The following is a 23,390-nucleotide window of genomic DNA, read 5'->3' as shown; positions in this document are numbered from 1 at the left end:
TCGCTAAATTGAGGGGTAAAACTGTCCATATAAATTAAAATATTAATACATGAATTAAAAATTAAAGGAAACTATTATTAAAATTTGAAAATAAAAATAAAAAATAAAAAATGAATCTAACCAGAAATACATTGTAGTTGGAGAACCAGGATTCAGGAACAAGGAAGAGATGTTATTCACTACCACCACCACCACCACTCTCTCTGTCTCTCTCTCTCTCTCTCTTTCCCCAATGAGCCTCCTCTCCCACCAAAAACTTCTCAAGACACCCACTACCTCCTCTCCCAGCTAGATAGATCCCATCACAAAAGCAGAATTATCAATGAAGAGGAAGGAATTGGATTTGTTCCCTCAACAAGTTGGGTTTGGCTCCTCTGTTCCCACAGACAGTGGCGGATCCAGGATATTTCCTTCCAGGGGTCAATGTCTAAAGGTGAAAAAAATTTATACAAAATATACTCATAAAAATGAAACGATAATATATTAGAATTCATAATTCATAGAAAAAAACCACATTACAATTGTCCACGACGAGTTTTCATATTCTGAAAACGTAGCATTATTGTTTCATTATCAATACAAGCAAACACATCTTTCTCAATATAAACAAGTAAACTATCACTCAACCATTGATCTCCCATTCGGTTGCGAAGTGGACCTTTCACAATATTCATAGCAGAAAATGCTCTCTCCACAGAAGCAGTTGCAACCGGTAAAGTTAAGGCTAATCTGATAAGCAAATAAACATAATTATATGTTCTATGCAACCCTTTCTCCACCATTTTTCTTGCAAGGCTACCAATCCCTTTCAATTGAGAAAAATCAGTCATCGTACGCATATGAGTAATATAAATCTCAAGTTGATCTTCAAGTGCCAAGAGATCTCGGGAATTAAAATCTTGAGGATAAAATTCAGCAAAACGAAGTAGCTTTTGTTTGTCAAAAGCTATGAATGAATCATCTGGACTCAAACATGTCAAACAAAGAAGTAACTCAGTATTTACCTCACTAAAGCGACGATTTAATTCCGCAAGTTGCCACTCAATGATTTGAATAAAGATGTCCACACGATAATGATGGAGGTGTGTTATTATAGGAGCTCTCCGATGTGATCTCCATTGAGCTACATATGCATCATCCATGTTTGGAACCAAGATATCATGTTTGGCACAAAAGGAAGATACTTGATCAAGCAAGGCTTCAAATGCATTCTCTCTCATGTGTTGTAGTTGGTCCTTGCAAACTTTGACTAAAGTCATTGCATTCTCAATATCTTGGTCTTTCCTCTGTAATGCTTGTGACAAGTCATTTGTGGCTCCCAATATAGATCTCATGAAAAATAGGTGAAATACAAACTCAAAAGATTGTATTTCTCTCAATGACCTATTTGCTTCACCTAGATTATCAGTGGAGCCATCCTCAATAATAAATTTGAGCACTTTCACCACAGATTTAAACATGGAAATGATACTAAGTAATGTACCATAATGTGAGTTCCAACGTGTATCACCGGGACGCTTGAGACAAGTTTCTTGATTTAAGCCTCGCCCTGTTGGAAAAGTATCTTTTTCTAGAGCTTCCGTAACATCCTTTTGTAGTTGATCTCTAAGAATGTCACGACGCTTGCACGATGCTCCAACAATATTAACCAAGCTATTGCAAGATGTGAAGAAAGTGGCAATATCAGCATTTCCCTTTGCCACGGCCACAAGAGCTAATTGAAGTTGATGTGCAAAACAATGAATATAATAGGCACAAGGATTTTCTCTCAAAATCTGTGTTTTAAGACCATTGAACTCACCCTTCATATTACTAGCTCCATCATATCCTTGTCCTCTTAGCATGGAAATGCTCAATTCCTCTCTTGCAAACAATATGTCAATAGCCTCCTTGAGTGAGTTTGATGTAGTATCCCTAACATGTTGAATGCCCACAAACCTCTCAATTACATCCCCACTTTTGTCCACATAACGAAACACCACCGCCATCTGTTCTTTTACTGACACATCACGTGATTCATCAACTAATAAAGAGAAGAATGCACCATCCATATCCTTGATGATTTTCTTAATAGTTTCAGTGGCACAAGCATTCACAAGATCTTTTTGAATTGTTGGAGCTATTAACTTGAGATTCCCGGGAGCATTTTCTAACACAACGGCCTTCACTTTCTCATCATGATCAGCAAGAAACTGTAAGAGCTCTAAATAATTCCCCTTGTTGCTTGAAGTGTCACTCTCATCATGCCCACGAAAAGGAAGACCTTGCCTCAATAAAAATCTCACACAATCAAGAGAAGCTGTCAAGCAAATACGATAATCAATACGAGCTTGCTCTGATTGCTTTATCAAAGCTGTTCGGATGTGTTGCTTTTGATTCATAAGATCCACACAATATTGTCTAGATTGATTATGAACACTTCCAACAGGTCCAACATGTTGCCTAATTTTATCTTTCTTCTTCCAATTCCTAAAACCCATCTCTGTGAAGGCGTCGCTACACCCTTGACCAATTCTGAAATTGGATTTGAAGAGATAACAATAAAGGCAAAATGCAGCATCTTTACTAATACTGTACTCCAACCAGTCAAACTCATCAAACCACTTGACATTAAAGCGTCGATCATACCCTGAAAGATCAGTTTGTGGAAATGTGTGATCCTTGGGCTGACATGGACCCTTTTGTAGATATGCTCTTCGAACTTCGTCTCTAATGTTAGGATCATAATCCAACATTTGAGGTCGAAGTCCAGGGTCTGCAATAAGATTAGCTAAGATATCTTGCAACTCACTTTCTTTCGAACTATCCACATCTCTAGAAATATCCACATCTCTCGAACTCGAACTACCCACATTATCCGAACTAGAAGTAGTTGATGCGAACCTTCTCTTAAAGTATCGTTCCATAACTGTATTGGTAGAAATAACCAATCAAACATCAACAATATTAAAAAGCCATAACTTATGCAAACTAACCAAAATAAAATCCAACAACTAATCAAATTTACCAATTATTATCTAACATAAAACACTAATTTATTCAAACAAACTAACCAAAACTAGAAGCCCTTAATTTATTCAAACTAACCAAGAGATATAATCTTACATAAAAGTAAAATCCTAATTTATTCAAACTAACTAACCAAAATCAAAACCCCTAATTAATTGAAACTAACCAAGATAATCATATAATCTAACATAAAAATAAAACGATAATTTATTCAAACTAACTACCCAAAACCTCTAATTTATTCAAACTAACATAAAAGCCCTAGTTAATTCAAACTAACAAACTAAAATAAAATCTCAACAACAAACAACAACAACAACTAATCAAGAAAAACACTAACATATAAGAATCTTTACTAATTAATTAAAGCATAAAGAAAATAGGATAACATACTTTCAAACTAACTAACCAAAATCAAAACCCCTAATTAATTGAAACTAACCAAGATAATCATATAATCTAACATAAAAATAAAACCCTAATTTATTCAAACTAACTAACCAAAACCAAAACCTCTAATTTATTCAAACTAACATAAAAGCCCTAGTTTATTCAAACTAACAAAGTAAAATAAAATCTCAACAACAAAAAACAACAACTAATCAAAAAAAAAACACTAACATATAAGAATCTTTACTAATTAATTAAAGCATAAAGAAAATAGGATAACATACTCTCAAATTTGAGGGATAAATCCACCTTTGAAATCAAATTGAATTTTGGAGGCACTTATTCAATTTTCTGCTGCCCAGTGCCCACCGCCGACGCCACTTTACTGCCTCCACCGACTGATTTGTGAGGGGGGAGGGAAAGCCACCATTGAATTGGATTGGAGGTTGGTTGTTTTAGTTGGGGTTGGAATTTAGGTTAGAGAATTTGATATTGAGAAGAAGAAATGGGTTTTGAAACTGATGGGTATCGGGCTGCTGTTTTGTTTTATTTTTTTTTTTTCAACCTGTGCCAAAACGACGTCGTTTTGGCCAGGTGTTATTAAAAAAAAAAAAGGTATAAGTGAAACGACGTCGTTTTGAAGAATAGCGCGCAAAAAAAAAACCTTAAGTGCAACGACGTCGTTTCGACGTCGAGGGCGCAAAAAAAAAAAACCACTTAAATGAAACGACGTCGTTTTGACGTCGACCAAACAAAAAAAAAAAAAAGGATGCGCGTTGCGCGCAAGCTCTCCACAGCTGCACAGCAGCACAAGAGTTTGCCCCATTGGGGCATTTCATCGAGCACCTTGCGAGGGTCAATTTGGGCGGCTCTAATGGAGGATTTCAGAGGTTGCAGGGGTCAATTGACCACCCTTGCTCCTCTGTGGATCCGCCCCTGCTTACATGTAAGGATAGTCAATGGGTCAAGTTGGGCTGGGTTGGGCTAGTCCAGCGCAAGTTTAGTGGACTTAGGCTAGGTCGGGCCGGGCTTTACTAGATTAAAGGAAATATACGGGCCAGGGCAGGCTTGGTTTTTTCTACAAAATCAAAGCTTGGGCCGTTCCATAGGCTAGGATTTTATTGGCCTCGTCGGGCTAGGCCAAGTAGGCAAAATAGGCTGGCTGAAATGGGCTAAGAATATAAATAAATAAATAATTTTTTTATCGAAAATAAATAAACAGTAAGATTTGATTTGATAAGGCCCAATTTCTTATATAGCTTACAAAAATAAAAATTAAAGTTTCCCAAACAAAAAGATTACGTTATTACAAAACAATTGAAATTTGAATTGCCTCAGATTCACTGTCATCCACAACCTCAATAAAAAGATTATATTGCTACATCCAACACATGTGCTGACATTTGAAGAAGAGGTCAAGGAAGAATATCCGACACATAATGTTGAACACCTTGTGGAGGAAGAACATCATGTCATGGCGGTTCAAGAAATTGTGGAGGGAGAGCAACATGTGCTGACATTTGAAGAACAGGTGGAGGAAGAACATCCAACACATGATGTTGACCACCTTGTGAAGGAAGAAGAACATCATGTCATGGTTCAAGAAATTGTGGATGAAGGAGTGCAACATGAGCTGGCTATTGAACAACAACCAACAAATTTAGTTGTGAACTCGGATGAAGGAGAAGCAATCCAAGGCCAATGGGGAAAGGTAATAAGGGTTGCCCTATTTATAATTGGGATGTTGATCCTAATGCTGATTGAAGACAACTTTATCCTTACAAAAAGAGGATTGAAGGAGGGAATGAGGTTTAGTGTTTTTTTTTTAAATTTTAGAAAAACACACTATCCTCCATTATGATACTAGTGGCTATATCGATTACCAGGTTTGTGTTCACTATCACTTTTTTTTTCAATTTAATGTGGTTAGGGATAAGATCATACCTATTTGCGGTCGTTGGCTACATAGGATTGACTTGGACTAAATTTAGTCCCGTGTTTGTTTCATCTAATCCTAATCTTAGATGAGATTGTTAATACTGAGCCCACCAAAAACACTTCCTTAGGATGGGACTAATAAACCCATGTGAAAGAGGATGATTAACTAGTCCCATACTCACCAATTTATAATATCAATATATTATATTGTAATAATAATAGCATATATATTATTATTATTATTATTATTATAATATACCCATATGTATTATATATTATAATATACATATATACATGTATATACGCACATATTATATAATATATATAATATACCCTTATACATATATCATAATATACATATATACACATATATTATATACAGTCCCGATCTCTTGGACTACAGGGGTCCAAGAGATTTGTGTTCACTCACTGTTGAATGTAAATTCAATGGTTCACTCACTCTTGCACTCCTTTTAAGAAACTTTTTTGAACAATCCAACGGTGGGTGACCACAGTCTCTTGGACCACTCTGGGGTCCAAGAGATCGGGGCTGATATTATATATATATACACACACACACATATGTATATATACATATGTATATACACGTATATTATTATTATAAAATATCAATATATATTATTTATTATAATATACATATACACACACACACACACACAAATATATATATATATATATATATATATACTAAGCCAAGACAGTCCTTAAGCATAATCCATGCCAAGACAGTCTTGTGTAACAAACAACCCCTTAAATGTTTATTTTCTTTCTTATTTGACACAATGTTTTTCTTCTTTCAGAACACCATGGCCCAAAATGACGCGCTGGCTTGTCATTCAGATCATAGCATTGAGCATACTTGAGTAAGTAACTACTTGGAAAAAAAAATGAAGCTTATTGTTGTAATTTCATATGGATAATAGAAAATATAAATAACTTAATCAATTTCCATTGAATAGCATTGACCATACTTGAGCCAGATTGCTGTATTTTCTGGACTGAAATTCATGCTGGTGAGTTTCTCAAGTTGTCTCATTGCCACTAGTCCATCCTTGACATTAGTTGGCTCCTGGATTTTACGGTATGTTCCGCAATTACCACTTGAATGTATTAATTTTTTAAAAACTTATTATAATCATACATCTTACTAACACTTTGATTTCTTCTCATTGTTCATGTGACAGACTGGAGCACATTGCAATTAGTGAGAGGCGCAGCCAAGCAAAATTGCTTGGCATGGTGATGGTGATTACTAGAGGTTTTGGTTGTAGGCCTGTATAATGGCCCAACCATCACAATGTTGTAGCCCTCGCACATCAGCGGCAGAAATGTCGTTTCTCATCGGCTGACGTAGAATTGGATCTTAGGTCCATTGCTGGTGTCGTTCTCGGTGCTTGTCAGTGTTTTGTACATCATCTTGATAGTAAGTTTCGTTGTTCTTTGAAAAAAATGATGCGAGTTTGAAAACCGTGAATTCATTTTGAATATGATGGTTTCTTTTTTGCTTGTGACTCCATTAAGAAACGACATCCAAGAAGACGGATGCCTCGTCTCTATATCTCATAGCATCTATATGCACTCTAGGTGCATTGATGAATTTGATTGTTGCTGTTGCAATGGAGAGTGGATCCGAATTCGCTTGGATCTTGGGGCTAAACACAAACTCTTCTACTATCTATATTTGGTAGGTTTAAGAAAAGTAATGTGAAGTGATTCTGTATTTTTATTGCTTTACAGTAGAAATGACTTCTAGTTTTGACCTTGGTCATTTAGGGAATTATGGTTTCGAGTTTTATGTAATTCCTACAGAGCACACTGCTGCGGGAGAGAGGTGTTGTGTTCTTGACGTGGGTTAGCCCCATATCCACAATTTTTGTCACGATGGTGGGTGCTATAGTGCTTAAAGAGGTCATATGTAGGAAGGTAAAAACATGCACAGTTTCCTACATATTTTACTTTAACTAACTTTATTCTAGGCATTGATAGTTTTCAAAGGACTTAATTGTAGACTTGTTTATGTTGCACTGTTTTGGGGGCTCTCATTATTGTCACAGGGCTTTTTATCCTTCAATGTGGCAAGTGCAAGGTTAGGGCATCTGAGGATTCCTGCCGCCCTCCCATGCATCCTTCCATTGAACTAAAAAATGTAATAAGTTGGTAACAAAAAAAACAAAAAAAATTGCACACCCAACATCTCATATGATCATCAATTATAACTGAAATCATTGTGTTATAAATCATACAAGTGCAGCAGCCATCTTCAGATGCACTAGCCTTGCCCTTTCCCCATTGAAGAATGATAAGCACTGTGACGACAATGAAAGCCCCAAGAACACTACAACATAACAAATCTACAATTAAGTCCTTTGAAAACTATCAATGTCTAGAATAAAGTTAGGTAAAGTAAAATATGTAAGAAACTCTGTAGTTTTTACCTTCCTACATGTAAGGATAGTCAATGGGCCAGGTTGGGCTGGGCTAGTCTAGTCCAAGCCCAGTGGATTTAGGCTAGGTCGGGCTGAGCTTTACTAGTTTAAAGGAAATATACGAGGCAGGCCAGACTGGGTTTTTTTCTACAAAATCAAAGCCCGAGCCCATCCCATGGGTTAGGCTTTTACAGGCCAGGCCAAGTAGGCAAAATAGGTGGGCTGAAATAGGCTAACAATATGAATAAATAAACAGTTTATTTTTATTTTTATCAACAATAAATAAATAGTAGGAAGAAGAACATCATGTCATGGCTGTTCAAGAAATTATGGGGAAGGGAGAGCAACATGTGCTGACATTTGGAGAACAGGTGGAGGAGAAACATCCAACATATGATGTTGACCACCTTGTGAAGGAAGAAGAACATCATGTCATGGTTGTTCAAAAAATTATGGAGGAAGAAGAACATCATGTCATGGTTGTTCAAGAAATTGTAGAGGACGGAGTGCAACGTGAGCTGGCTATTGAACAATAACCAGCAACTGTTGTTGTGAACTTGGACGAAGGAGAAGCAATCCGAGGCCAATTGGGAAAGATAAAAAGGGTTGCTACATTTATCATTTGGATATTGAGCTTAGTGGACTTAGGCTAGTCCGGGCCTTTCTTTACTAGACTAAAGGAAATATACGGGCTGGGTTGGGCATTTTCTACAAAATCAAAGCCCATGCCCGCCCCATGGGCTAGGCTTTAACGGGCCTCATCAGGCTCGGCCAAGTAGGCCAAAATGGGCCGGACTGAAATAGGCTAACAATATAAATAAATAAACTGTTTTTTTTTGTTTGAAAAAAAAATAACAGTATGATTTGATTTGATAAGACCCAGTTTCTCATATAACTTACAAAACTAAAAATTAAAGTCTCCCAAACAAAAAGAGTTGCATTCTATCACATTTGGATCTAAATGCTTATGTAATGTGAAAAATGGATTATGTAATGTTGCAGTGTCTGAGCTAGAAACACTTGTTGGGCAGTTATAGACAAAGTGCCAAGAGTTCCAAGGCTCTCTTCATCACACTTTTGTCTTTAAATTTCATCGGTTTGATTGTCATCTAGGCCAACTCAAGTGCTGGCGAAAATCTGCCAATTCAAGCGCCACCTTCTCACTTTAAATTTGAGCAGCCACTCTTCCATGTATCCTTCCATTGAACTAAAAACATGCAATAAGTTGATAATAAATAAAAAATGCATACCCAACATCTGTAGTTTTTACCTTCCTACATGTAAGGATAGTCAATGGGCCAGGCTGGGCTGAGCTAGTCTAGCCCAAGCCCAGTTGACTTAGGCTAGGTCGTGCTAGACTTTACTAGTTTAAAAGAAATATACGGGCCAGGCCAGGCTGGGTTTTTCTACAAAATCAAAGCTCTAACCCGTCCCATGGACTAGGCTTTTACGGTCCTCGTCAGGCTGGGCCAAGTAGGCAAAATAGGCGGGCTGAAATAGGCTAACAATGGGGAAAGATAATAAGGCCATATTTATCATTGGGATGTTGATCCTAATGCTAATTGGACGCAACTCTATCCTCACAAAAAGGGGATTGAAGAAGGGAATGAGGTTTAGTATGTTTTTATTTTAGAAAAACACACTAGCCTCCATTGTATTTCTAGTGGCTACATTGATTACCAGGTTTGTGTTCACTATATATATATATATATATATATATATATATATATATTTTTTTTTTCAATTTAATGTGGTTAGGGATAAGATCATACCTTTTAATGTTTATTTTCTTTCTCATTTGACACAATGTTTTTCTTCTTTCAGAACACCATGGCCCAAAATGACGCCTTGGCTTGACATTCAGATCATAGCATTGAGTGTACTCGAGTAAGTAACTAGTTCAAAATTGCTTGGCATGGTGTTGGTGATTACTAGAGGTTTGATTTCTTTTTGCTTGTGACTCCATTAGGAAATGACAACCTAAAAGACGGATTCCTCGCCTCTATTTCTCACAGCATCTATGTGCACTCTAAGTGCATTGATGAATTTGATTGTTGCTGTTGCAAGAGTAGATCTAGATTCGCTTGGATCGTGGGGCTAAACACAAAAATCGTCTGCTATCTATATTTGGTAGGTTTAAGAAAAGTAACATGAAATGATTTTGTATTTTTATTGTTTGACAGTATAAATGACTTTTAGTTTTGACCTTGGTCATTTAGGGAATTGTGGTTTCAGGTTTTACATCATTCCTATAGAACACACTGCTGCGGGAGAGAATGCTGTGTTCTGGACATCATGATTCCACACAATCAGCCCATTCCATGAAATCAGTCGATCCCATTCAATTAGCATTGACAGACTCCCCATCACAAGATCAACTTCATCCCAGCTAGGAATTAGTTTACAATTGATTCTGTAATATATGAGATTAATTATACTTACCTTAGCCTTCTGGAAATAGACTTGAGAAAGTCTAACCCGTGTACACCATATACACAGCTGATAATACAAGAACAGATTATCTTGGTCTGTGCAATGATTCTTCACCTCTGTCTCTCATCTCTCTTCCCCTTCAGTGTATTATTTTATATGGTATCAGAGCTCTTCAGAGCTAACCCTCAAAATATAGATCCTACCCAAAACAATGGCCACCACACCTAAATCTGGAGAATCAAGCAATATTGATATGTCAAAAATGATTTCTGAAATGTCAAAACTTTCCTCACCTCCATTCTCATCCCATCCTTTGCCCATCTCTTTCAATATCTCATCGTTGTTCCCAGTTCCTATGGGTCGCACCAACTACTTGAGTTGGAAATCCCAATTTGAAGATGTATTGGAGATGCACGGCCTTGCAGCAGTCGTCAAGAACAACACAGACCCACCCAAAGTGCAAGAAGATGGATCTGTGCACCCAGAGTTAGCCAAGGATAAACTGGTCCTGAGTTGGATCAAAGCGACTTCCTCCTCTTCCATCAAGACACTTCTCATCCCTTGTACCACTGCTCATCAAGCCTGGACCATGCTGGCCAAGCGCCTCTCACCTCTTGCTAGTACCCGTGTACGGATTCTTCGAGACCAAATTCGCACTCTCAGAAAGGACAACAACACCACAGTGACTGATTATCTCAATTATGCGAAATCACTCTTTGATTCCCTCACACAAGCTGGTGCAACAATGGATGACGATGAACTCATCAGTTATGTTCTGGATGGTCTTGGTCTTGAATACAAAGAGTTAGCCACAACACTTCACATGCATCCAGATATTGATTTCGATAAATTCTATGATCTAGCTTTAAGAGAGGAACATTTACAGAAGAGAATGTCTCTCACTGCTGCTTCAGGGGTTGCTATGGCTGCTGATCGGAGGTCCACTGAGCGCAACTTCAGTCCAAACTCCACTGGTCACAATCAAACTCATTCCTATGGTTCTGGGAGAGGACGCGGGCGCGGCAGAAACTGGAATCAAGGACACAATGGACATGAATCGGGGAGAGCAAATCCTTGGGAATCAACCCAAGGGAATTGGGTTCCATATCCACGTACTCAGTCTCGCGACCAGCAACATACTTCCGTTGCTCCTTCCCATGCAACTCTTACTGATGGACGCCCTCCACTTCTTCCAACGCCACATGGAAATTCCCCAAATACCCAGCGGGCTGATGTCATATGTTTTAGATGTGATAAGCCAGGCCACATAGCCCGTTTCTGCCCAGACCGTAGGCCTCATGCATACATGGCAGAAAATACCTCAAATCCATCTCAATCAACCCATGATGTGGCGAATCTCAATTGGTGCTTTGATTCTGGTGCTACCCACCACATGACAGCGGACCCAACTTCTCTACCACATGCCCAACCTTACACAGGTACTGATACAATTGTTGTTGGAAATGGGAATCAGTTAGCAATCACACATATTGGCCATACACAATTAACTGGGTTGCATAAGTCCTTAGAACTTAATGAAGTATTGTGTGTGCCTACAATTCAAAAAAAATTGATATTTATTCGACGTGTCTGTCGTGATAATGATTGTTTCTTTGAGTTGGATGCTAATGGTTTTTGTGTCAAGGACAACAAGACGGGGACAGTACTCCTTACTGGCAGTAGTTCTGATGGCCTTTATCATATTCAGATAGCCTCGCATATTACTTGTAAGATTGCATTCTATGGCGAGCGCACAACACAGGACGTGTGGCATGCACGACTTGGACATCCATCTCATTCAGTTTTTTCAACATTATTGAATAAGTACCATTTACCACTTGATGGTGCACTTCTATCAAATAAACATTGCCATATTTGTCCATTGGGAAAATCATGTCGATTGCCTTTTGAATACAGAAAGTTTCATGCTCAATCTCCATTAGCACTTTTACACCTTGACTTGTGGGGCCCTGCACCTGTTTCCTCAAATTTTGGATATCGTTATTATTTGTTCATTGTCGATGATAACACTTGGTTCACTTGGTTATATCCTTTAGCAAAGAAATCAGATGTTCTTACAACATTTATTCCCTTCAAAAAAATGGTGGAAAATCGGTTTAGCTCCAAAATTCAACAGTTACAGATTGATGGTGGCGGTGAATTTACTAGCAGATTATTCATGAATTTTTTAAGTGATCATGGCATCTCGCATCAGATCTCCTGTCCATACACTCCCCAACAAAATGGGGTGGTGGAAAGGAAACATCGCCACATTGTTGAAATGGGCCTCTACTTGCTGGTCCAATCTCGTTTGCCCTCTAGCTTTTGGGTTGAAGCCTTCTCAACTGCGGTTTTTCTGATCAATCGCTTACCAACTCCTCAGCTTGACAACCTATCTCCTTATGAGAAATTACTTCATCGTCCACCGGATTATAAATTTCTCAAAAGTTTTGGGTGTGCCTGCTTTCCTCACATGGTGCCATACAACAAGCATAAGTTATCCTTTAAATCTATTCCATGTGTGTTTATTGGCTATGATGATCACTATAAAGGTTATCGTTGTCTTGATCCCTTTTCAGGTCGCATTTATATATCCCGGAACGTGACTTTTGATGAGACTAGTTTTCCTTACAAGCAGCCCCAGAATACATCTCCATTGCACTCTGGTGGACTTCATTCTATCCCTCCTCTCGATCAGGCCACACTTACAACCCAAGCTGATCAAGGGCCCACCACCTACTCCCCACAAATTCAAATTCCAGATTCCCTACCCAACAATACTCCCCAAAGCCCATCACCGTCCACTACCTCATCTAGCCCGCCTGGCTCATTCTTACACAATACAACACCCCAAGCGATTTCCTCTCTATCTGACCCACGCACCCTTTCACCTATGAGTCCTTCCTCATCACCATCACCAAAATCCACGCACCCGCCCTATGAATCGGCTTCTCCATCACCAAAATCTACAAACCCTCAATCATCAAACTCCACGACCCCATCACCGTACACTACCTCATCCCACATGCTCTTCACTAACCCACCCTCTGAATCAACTCCTCATTCTTCACCTATTGACCCATCTATTTTTCCCAATTCTCCAGATACACCAAATCCTTCCCAAAATTTCAAGTCTCTCAACTCCATCATTCCTTTCGATCCTGAAACAAAATCGCTCTACTGTAAGACTAGCCCTCATCCCTTACCTCATGCTCTACTTGCCGAGTATTCTGATCCCATGTCCATTGAACCAACAAGTTTCACCCAGGCTTCCCAATCCTCCCACTGGCAAGCTGCCATGAAGGATGAATATGATGCCCTCATGAGGAATCAGACATGGTCCTTAGTTCCTGCAACCTCATGTATGAATATTGTGGGATGCAAGTGGGTCTTCAAAGTTAAACGGAAAGCAGATGGCTCGATTGACCGATATAAGGCTCGCCTTGTTGCCAAGGGATTCAATCAAAAAGAAGGCTTTGATTATGAAGAAACATTTAGTCCGGTAGTCAAACCAGCCACTATTCGCACTATTTTATCTCCAGCTGTTTCTTATAATTGGTCACTTCAACATCTTGATGTTCGCAATGCTTTCTTGAATGGGTACTTGCAAGAAGAGGTGTACATGAAACAACCCCCTGGCTTTCATGATTCCTCTCGACCTCAATATGTTTGTCGCCTTCATAAGGCTCTCTATGGCCTCAAACAGGCACCTCGGGCTTGGTTCCAACGCCTTAGTACCTTTCTTCTTGCTCAGCTATTTGTTCACAGCCACTCTGATGCTTCCCTATTTATTCGCCGCTCTTCTTCTTGCACGATGTATGTTCTCGTGTACGTGGACGATATCATTGTTACTGGGTCTGAACCCCAGAGTGTCCATCAGTTTATTGAGACATTATGTTCCACTTTCGACAGTAGAAGAATGGGTGAGCTCAATTTTTTCCTAGGCATGGAAATTAATCGGTTTTCTAACAATTTGTTTCTCTCTCAGACAAGGTATGCGTTTGATTTATTGAAACGGTTTAATATGATTGAGTGCAAATCATGTCCTACACCATTGCCCTCTGACACTCGATTGTCTTGTATGGATGGTGATCCTTGCCTGATCCATCCAACTATCGAAGTATGGTGGGTGGCCTACAATATCTTACCTTGTCACGGCCTGATATTTCTTTTGCCGTCAACCAGGTGTGTCAGTTTATGCACAACCCTCACACTTCCCATCTTCAAGTTGTCAACCGCATTTTCCGGTATATTAAAGGCACGCTTGAGCAAGGGCTCATCTTTCACAAGTCTAATGATTTCACTATACGGAGCTTCTCGGATGCTGATTGGGCTGGTCCAGTTGATGATCTACGCTCTACCGCTGGTGCTTGTATCTTTCTCGGTCCTAATCTTCTCACATGGACTGCCAAGAAACAGTCTACTGTTTCTCGCTCTAGCACTGAAGCCGAATATCGAGCTCTTGCCAATACTGCCGCTGAAATCCGATGGTTTGGTTACTTGTTTCGTGAACTTGGCATTCCCCTTCGTTTTGCCCCATGCATATATGTTGATAATATTTCTACAATCTATATGGCTGCCAATCCTATTTTCCATGCTCGCACACGACACGTTGAGATTGACTATCACTTTGTCCGCGAACTCGTTGCTCGGAAAGCACTTCATACTCTCTACGTTCCCTCCTCTCATCAACTTGCTGACATATTCACTAAAGGTCTTAATCGTGATCGGTTTTCTCTTCTTAAATCCAAGCTTAATCTTCACGTTGCTCCGTTGCGCTTGCTGGAGGGTAAAGAGAATCATGATACATATCATGATTCCACACAATCTGCCCATTCCATGAAATTAGTCAATCCCATTCAATTAGCATTGACAGACTCCCCATCACAAGATCAGCTTCATCCCAGCTAGGAATTAGTTTACAATTGATTCTGTAATATATGAGATTAATTATACTTACCTTATATTACTTGCCTTCTGGAAATAGACTTGAGAAAATCTAACCCGTATACACCATATATACAGCTGATAATACAAGAACAGATTATCTTGGTCTTTTCAATCATTCTTCACCTCTGTCTCTCATCTCTCTTCCCCTTCAGTTTATTATTTTATATAATTATCGTCACAGGGCTTTTCATCCTTCAATGGGGCAAGTGCAAGGCTAGAGCATCTAAGGATGCCTGCCGCACTTGGTGTGACTTATAAACTTATTGATGATCATATGAGATGTTGGATATGCATTGTTTTGATCAACTTATTGCATGTTTTCAGTTCAATGGAAGGATGCATGAAAAGTTGGCTGCTCAAATTTAAAGTGAGAGGTGGCTGCTCAAATAATTAGCAATCAATTTCAGTTTCTAGGGTGCTCATCTTGTAAAACAGCTGATGGGAAAACTTTCCTACTGAATTTCTATTAGTTTGTCAAACATTTGATAGCTAAGAACATCTGATTATTTATGGTGATTCATGAAAACTTGCATAAAGCAGTTCTTGCTCTTGCTAGTTACTTTGTCAACCAATTGCCTCTTTTCATCTACATTTCTTTTGGGCATCATTCTTAAACCAAAAAACAGTTGATATATTTCTACACAAGTTATTATAGTCTTATTAGCCAATGGTATGTTGTGGGCTTATTAGCTTGGGGGAAAAATTTCACAACATAACTTTGAAGGGAGAAAGCTAAGCTCAATATTTATTAACACATTCATTATTTTTCTGGGCTAGGAAGAATATTTTTTATCATTTTACAGAGGCAAACAACAAAGTAAGCATCAAAAGTCATTAGAGATTATGCTGACGAACGAATTAAAAAAAATCAGATGGTTTAATTTTATGTTTTGACAATAGACAACAAAGTAACCTCCTCTCCACAGCCTCCAATTCTATTTTCACCTCTAAAGTAATATGCATTTGCAGATCTGATGTACCCAACAATGTGCATTTATCATTTCCATACTTTACCCATCTCAAGGTTGCATTGCACCTAAGTTATTTTGAGTGAAATCAAAGAAGGCAATTTAATAGTAAAGTAATTGCAAATTCAAGAATAGAAAATTTGCAAAATTAGGAACCTATTATTAACAACTACGTTAAAGGGAATTTCAAAACTTGAATTATAAAACAAATCAAGAAACCAAATTCAAAGGAAAAAAACTAAACAAATGCATCCTAAAAGAGAGGAAGCTTCATAAACTGTCAGAAATTAATACCTCAAGCTCTTTTAAATAACTCATATTAATCCACATATGGTCTTTGGCCATTGTCGTCATATTAGATGGTTAAAATAGCATTACTGAATACATAAGTTCAAGCATAGTTTTAGTAGAAACACTTTGTTTAAAAGAGAATGATAAATGTAACAGTTCAGAGTTGTACTTTTAAGGCCAGTTGCCAACCATCGAGCACGGCCTTTTCAAGCGGATCTTTGCTTCCTAGAGTTACAAAACTAAAGTTCATACAATTGCATGCAGAAAAGTAGTGATGTGTAAGCTTGCAAGGAAATAATATGTAAGCTTGGGGTCTGGTGGTGAGAGGTAGGTGACTCAGTGAAGACGAGAAATGAGATTCCCATGAATTGAATTGAAGGGTTATTTTTCTTTGATTTTTATCACAAAACGCTGTGTTTAGTGTAACATTCCGATCTAAAATAATTATTAGATTAAAAACTTAATTGTGGAATTACATTTTTACCCTTGAGGGTAAGGGAAAATTGGTCACTTTTAATTTGGAAAGAATTTTGCTGAATTGAGTTGCGCCACTGCATAGAGCTTGCTCTTGCCAGTTCATAGACAAGTAGTGGGCCCAAATCAAAGTTTTAACGAAAAAGTTGTGGTCAACGGAAGTGTAGTGGCACAACTATAAATTTACTGAAGTTGGGTTTTAAAAATCTGGTCCTCTCTCTTCCTCATGGTTCTCTCTCTCTCTCTCTCTCTCTCTCCGTCGATACCGCCGCTTCCGACGGCATTTCCGGCACCGTCAGGCCACCAAATCTGACGCCACAACTTGCAAAACACTCCTTTATACAACCTACTGATTTTCCAGACCCGATTTCGAGCCGTCAAGCAACTGGAATGAGGAGAAAAGTCGCGGTTTTTCCGTCGTCGTTTCCCGTGATTCTGGCAACGGACTCCGACGAGTAAGATATGCTTCTTCATCCATTTTTCGTGTTCTAGCTATTTTGGTAGTTGGTTTGGATCGATTTGAAGCTGTGAGTGTTCAATTAGAAATCTAGGTTTGTCCAACTTTGGCAGCGTTTTCAGGCCACTTCCCTGCCAAATTGGAGGTCGACCTAGTTATATAAGTGGTTCGCTCAGTTGCCCTGATCACGTAGATGAAGGTATTGTTGGGTGATTTGAGAAATTTCTGTCGTCGAAAATTTCTCAAGACACCCACGCGCTACCTGAGCGTGTGGCTGAGTGTGGGCCATGGTGTGGTGGCCCATTGGGTTCCGTTTTGATCCCTTTGTCGTCCCAAGCACAACAGTATGCTTGGATTCGATTTTGGTTATTGAGTCGAACAAATTTAGGCCTATTAGGCAATATCCGGGTTCTATATGTTCGGGCCGTTGGATCGACTCCAATTCCAAGTATGTTGTTTTCCATACCTCTAGGATAGGGTAAGAATTCTCGGATCGGGAATCATAGTCCCATCTACTTCGATTCAAGGAGTTTAGAGTTGGGTAACCAATAATCGTCCGATTATCCGATCGTGAGTAATCCAACTACTCGATCGAGACCAAACCCTTGGGACATGTTGTTTTGTTTTGGGTTGGACCTTTGGGAACACTCGGTTTGGAAATCAGAGATCGTGGGCCTGGGTTGACCGAAAAGGGGAAGTTGACCAAACCGTTGACCACGAACCTATCGAAACCGTCTTAACAAAAACTACGCATTTAAATCCCAAGAATTAGGGTTTTCTTTCTGATTTAAAGTTCGTGTTCAAAATACAATTATTAACATATCTCGATATTTCTTCAATAGTTGCTTAGGCTCTAGCTAGCCAGCAGGCGGGACCCCCACCGGGCCAAACCAACTTGGACTTTTTGTGAGTGGACTTTATTTATAAAAAATGAATTTTTAAATTTATATTTGTTTTTACTTGGATATGGGAAATATTGGAAATTGATACATGTTTGCATGCGGGAATTATAAGGGATCTTGTGGCACTATTTGGAACTAAAAAGGAATTTCAGTATTGATTTGTGCATGCAGTGTACCTCCCCCATTACTGTTACTATGGTTATTTATCTTTGACACGCGGTAACTTTTGGAGACGTGTCGGGAACTAGGCACCCCTGATCTGGTGTATCGAAGGACTTCACGGGCTGTCAGCACGAGTATGATTTATTTTAGCCACACGTGTATTGAGGATTCTACCGTGCGTGTCCTGGGAGCAATAGTCTGCCGGTTGAACTACTCATTCCTTAGCCACATGACCATTGAGGATTTTGCCATGTGGTCTAGTAAAATAATCCTCGCGTTGGATTATTTTCCCCTAGTACATAACTATGGATGTGCATGCGTTTATTTGTATAAAAGGGTTTTTGAGATCAAACAAGTTTTTAAATCAATAAGAGCACAATACAGTCACAATAGAGTCCCATTGCAGTAGGTACTGCATCATACTCTACCATTTGATTGACTTATACATCCCTTAAAAGACATGTGGCCTACAATACACACATTCAAAATGGACTCTATATATACAAGTCATGCCTTGCACCATCATCACATCCCCCCTTAAATTACAAAAAATGACACCACAAAACCTGATGCTCCTTTCTCATTCATGCATTGCCTCTCAATTCTCATTGATGCACACAATCCAACAGTTCAGCAAATGTGATGGTTACCCATTTTCACATCTTCTTTGAGGTTACCCATTTTCCATTGTAGCAAACCAGAATAACAATTGTCTCCATTTCTGACCATGACAAAACAACATTTAATTAACACATTTGAAGCCACGACTAAATCACTGCAATACAACCACAATAACCAGGCAATACAATGGCAATATAACAGCAACACAAAAGTAACACAACAATAGTAAAACAACAATAACACAGCATTGAACAAGGATTCATCACAATCAGACTATACAAATCTACTACATCAAATGGAAAATCCCAAGTTTCAAGATTCACATATCTAGAGCAATCTAAATGCAAAATATAAACCAGGTTCCCATCTTCACTCATTTCCCGCTTTCTTTTAAGCAGACAATGATCAAGCACAAAAGAGCAAACTTTTAAAGAACTCATATTACACCACATATGGTTCTTCCCCCTTCGTTTAGACGTTGAATATTCATTCCCAAACTAAAATTCCAAAGAATCACAATAAAATATGAAAAAGAAAGAAAACTTATCCATATCCAATATGCAAGCCCTAAAGTTAGTAAACAGAGTTATAAAAAAATATGTCAAATTAACAAGCATTATTCTAAAACAAAAAGTATGATATGGTTGGGAGCATTAAAAATGATATACACAGGTTAATTGTCTTAGACTTTAGATATAATCTTCAAGAAAGAAAATATACCAATTAGACTTGTAAGAAGGTTAAATGCAATGGTCATAAAGACCCATAGTAACCCACCAAATACCAATTAATAACTGCTACAAAAACCATAATAAAACCATAATAAACTAGCAATACAACAGCACTGAAATTCCATTACAACATCACTAAATTAGCAATACACCAGCAAAAAAATAGCAATACGACATCAATAGCAACAACAAAACAACAGCAATGCAAGCATCAATCCACAAAGAACAAACCCATTTACTATTTCAAACAAGGAGTCATCATAATAAGACAATTTCAGAGAAACTCTGAAACCAATTTTAGTGAAACCCCTAAAACAATTTCAGAGAAACCCCTAAACTCTAAACCAATTTCGAACAAACCCCTAAACCAATTTCATAGAAACCCATAAACCCTAAACCAACTTCAAAGAAACCCCTAAACTGTAAGAAAATGACTATGAACAGTACCTGTTGGAGGTGAACGATGGAGTTGAGCTTAGATGAACAGATTCCGCTAGGAGAGGAAGAGAGCTAAGAGACGAGAGACGAGCGAGTGAGAGCTGAGCGACGAGAGAGTGAAGAGAAAGTGAGAGACGTAGCCAAGAGAGAGCTAAGAGAGAACTAAATTTCAGAAAAAATGTGTGCAATAAGTAGACAATAATTATATATATTTATAGGTGGTATTTGCAAAATTTGTAGGGAGAAGTGGTATTTCCACTTAAACTAAAAAAAGGGTGACATTTAGAGCTATTTCCCAAAATACAATTACCAAAATTCAAAATGAGCTTGGAATTTGGATTTCTCATCCTTTGGAAATAACAAATCTCTTTGTTCAAGATTACCACCAACATTTTAGCCTTGATCGTAGTATTGATTCAAATATACTAAATTCCTTTCTAAATCATATACAACCTTGTATTTCACAGGCTGATGCTCAAAATCTTATAGCTCCTTTCACTTCTTTTGAAATTGATCTATCAATACGACAAATTGGTGGTCTTAAAAGCACCAGGACCTGATGGTTTTCATGCCATTTTCTATATAAAAAATTGGAATATTTTTAAGGAAAATATCTATGCTATGTTAAGGCCCGTCATTCGAATATGTCTTTACAAGAAAAAAATCATAGTTATAGAACACTGATGGGGTCTTTTTGTTCCAGCAGTTCTAGGTGGATTTGGGCTGTAATTTCTTTTTCTTTTTTTCTCCTATAGCATGTGAACTATTAAGATGGATGTCTAGAAAAATACGGGCGATAAAGAAAAATTTTTAAAACGACAATTTATCACACGACCTCGATTAAAATATGAAACTGTTGAAACGGACATCTATATAAATACAATTGCGAAAAAAATATTTACAAAACTTTGTAAGTCGCGCGTAGCGCTCGTGATTAAAAAAAAGGCTCTCGCACGCGCAGAAGCGCGTACAATGAGGCTAGTGATTTCTTTATGGAATCTTTACACATGCGTGCACGCATTAAAAAGTCATATTAATTTATTTATATTAAATACATGTGGCATTTTTGGAGGTTTGTTGTGATTACAATACAACTGGAAGCACACAAGCACACCCCTGACCTCCTAATCAGTATACTATACACACACAATAGAACTGGAGGTTTTCCTCTCATATTTTTTCTCTACCGAAGCTAGCCTCTCTCTCTTCTTTCCTCTGTTCGCGCCTCTCGCTCTTAGTCGATCAGCCACCACTGCTGCCTCTCCCCATCCAATATTGAGCATGCAGATCATCTTCTTTCTCTCTTATCTCTTATGTGGCTTCTTCCTCCAATTCCTCTGTATTCCACCTTGAATTTAGAGAATTAAGGTTTGTTTGTTGTTAAGACAGACGTCTAGAAAAATACTGGCGATAAAGGAAAACTTTTAAGACGAATATTTATCACACATGCGCGATTAAAATATGAAACTGCTGAAACGGACATCTATATAATATAATTGCGAAAAAACATTAATGAAATTTTGTAAGTCGCAGTAGCTCGTGTGATTAAAAAAAAGCATCTCGCACGTCCGAAAACGCATGCAGGGAGGCTAGAAATTTATTTATGGACTTTACACATGCATGCACGCGTTGAAAAGTCATATTAATTTGTTTATATTAAATACATGTGGCATTTTTGGAGGTTTGCTGTGATTACAATGCAATTAGACGTACACAAGCACACCCTTGAACCCCTAATCAGTATACCATACACACACAATAGAACCGGAGGACTTCCTCTCATATTTTTTCTCCTCTGTAGCCAGCCTCTCTCTCTTCTCTCCTCTGTTTATGCCTCTCGCTCTCATTCGATTAGCCACCGTCACCGCCTCTCTCCTTCCAATATCGAGCATGCAGGTTAGCTTCTCTCTCTCTCTCTCTCTCTCTCTCTCTCTCTCTTATCTTTTTTGTTTTTTCCCCTTCACTTCTCTTGCTCTACTAACTCTCTCTCATCCAAAACTTCACAGGTACTGCTCCATCTCAACTGGCTCTCTTTCTCATATTAATATCAGATACGTATGTTGTAACATCCCACATCGACCAACGGAGAAGGGGGTGATGTGCCTTATATGTACATGCCCGCCTCTATCTAACACGAGGCCTTTTGGGAGCTCACAAGCTTCGGAGTCATGGGAACTCCGAAGTTAAGCGAGTTGGGGCTAGAACAATCCCAGGATGGGTGACCCACTGGGAAGTTGCTCGTGAATTACCAGAAACAAAACAGTGAAGGCAGAGAGGGGGGCTCAAAACTGACAATATTGTGCTACGGCGGAGTCGATCCCGGGATGTGACATATGTGGCTTCTTCCTCCAATGCCTCTGTATTTCAACTTGAATTTATAGCATGAGGATTTATTTGTTGCTAAGATGGAGGTCTAGAAAAATATGGGCGATACTGTTGAAACAAACATCTATATAAATACAATTGCGAAAAAATATTTAAGAAACTTTGTAAGTCGCGCATAGCGGTCGTGATTAAAATAAGGCTCTCGCACGCGTAGAAGCGGGTGCAAGGATGCCAGTGATTTCTTTATGGAAGCTTTACACATGCGTGCACGTATTGAAAAGTCGTATTAATTTATTTATATTAAATACATGTGGCATTTTTGGAGGTTTGATGTGATTACAATACAACTGGACTCACACAAGCACACCCCTGAACCCCTAATCAATATACTATAAAGACATAATAGAACTGGAGGTCTTCCTCTCACATTTTTTCTCCGCCGAAGCCAGCCTCTCTCTCTTTTCTCCTCTGTTCGCACTCTCGCTCTTAGTCGATCAGCCACCGCCGCCGCCTCTCTCCTTCCAATATCGAGCAAGCATGTCAGCTTCTCTCTCTCTCTCTCTCTCTCTCTCTCTCTCTCTCTCTCTCTCTTATCTTTTCTATTTTTTTGCCCTTCACTTCTCTTGCTCTGCTAACTCTCTCTCTCATCCAAAACTTCACAGGCCTTGCTCTATCTTTGCTAGCTCTCTTTCTCATATCAATATCAGGTGCGTATGTGGCTTCTTCCTCCAATGCCTTTGTATTTCAACTTGAACTTATAGCATTAGGGTTTGTTTGCTGTTAAGATGTACGTCTAGAAAAATAATAGCAATAAAGGAGAACTTTGAAGATGATGATTTATCACACGCACGTGA

The 23,390-nt window shown here is 38.6% G+C and overlaps 1 protein-coding gene across 1 annotated transcript; it reads right to left on the bottom strand.

The window, feature by feature from the left end:
* Positions 1-302: 302 nt before the first annotated feature.
* On the bottom strand, positions 303-2,906 carry LOC117612514 (zinc finger MYM-type protein 1-like). The gene is made up of 2 exons (XM_034341201.1): positions 581-2,906; positions 303-427 (listed from the first exon to the last, which is right to left on the bottom strand). The coding sequence occupies exons 1-2, from the start codon at positions 2,904-2,906 to the stop codon at positions 303-305; spliced, it is 2,451 nt and encodes an 816-aa protein (XP_034197092.1).
* Between the last annotated feature and the right edge of the window lie 20,484 nt (positions 2,907-23,390).

The sequence above is a fragment of the Prunus dulcis genome, unplaced genomic scaffold, assembly GCF_902201215.1.
Source record: "Prunus dulcis unplaced genomic scaffold, ALMONDv2, whole genome shotgun sequence".
In the NCBI taxonomy this organism is placed as follows: domain Eukaryota; kingdom Viridiplantae; phylum Streptophyta; class Magnoliopsida; order Rosales; family Rosaceae; genus Prunus; species Prunus dulcis.
Note: the sequence above shows the minus strand (reverse complement) of the source record. Positions and strands in the feature narration are given on the sequence as shown.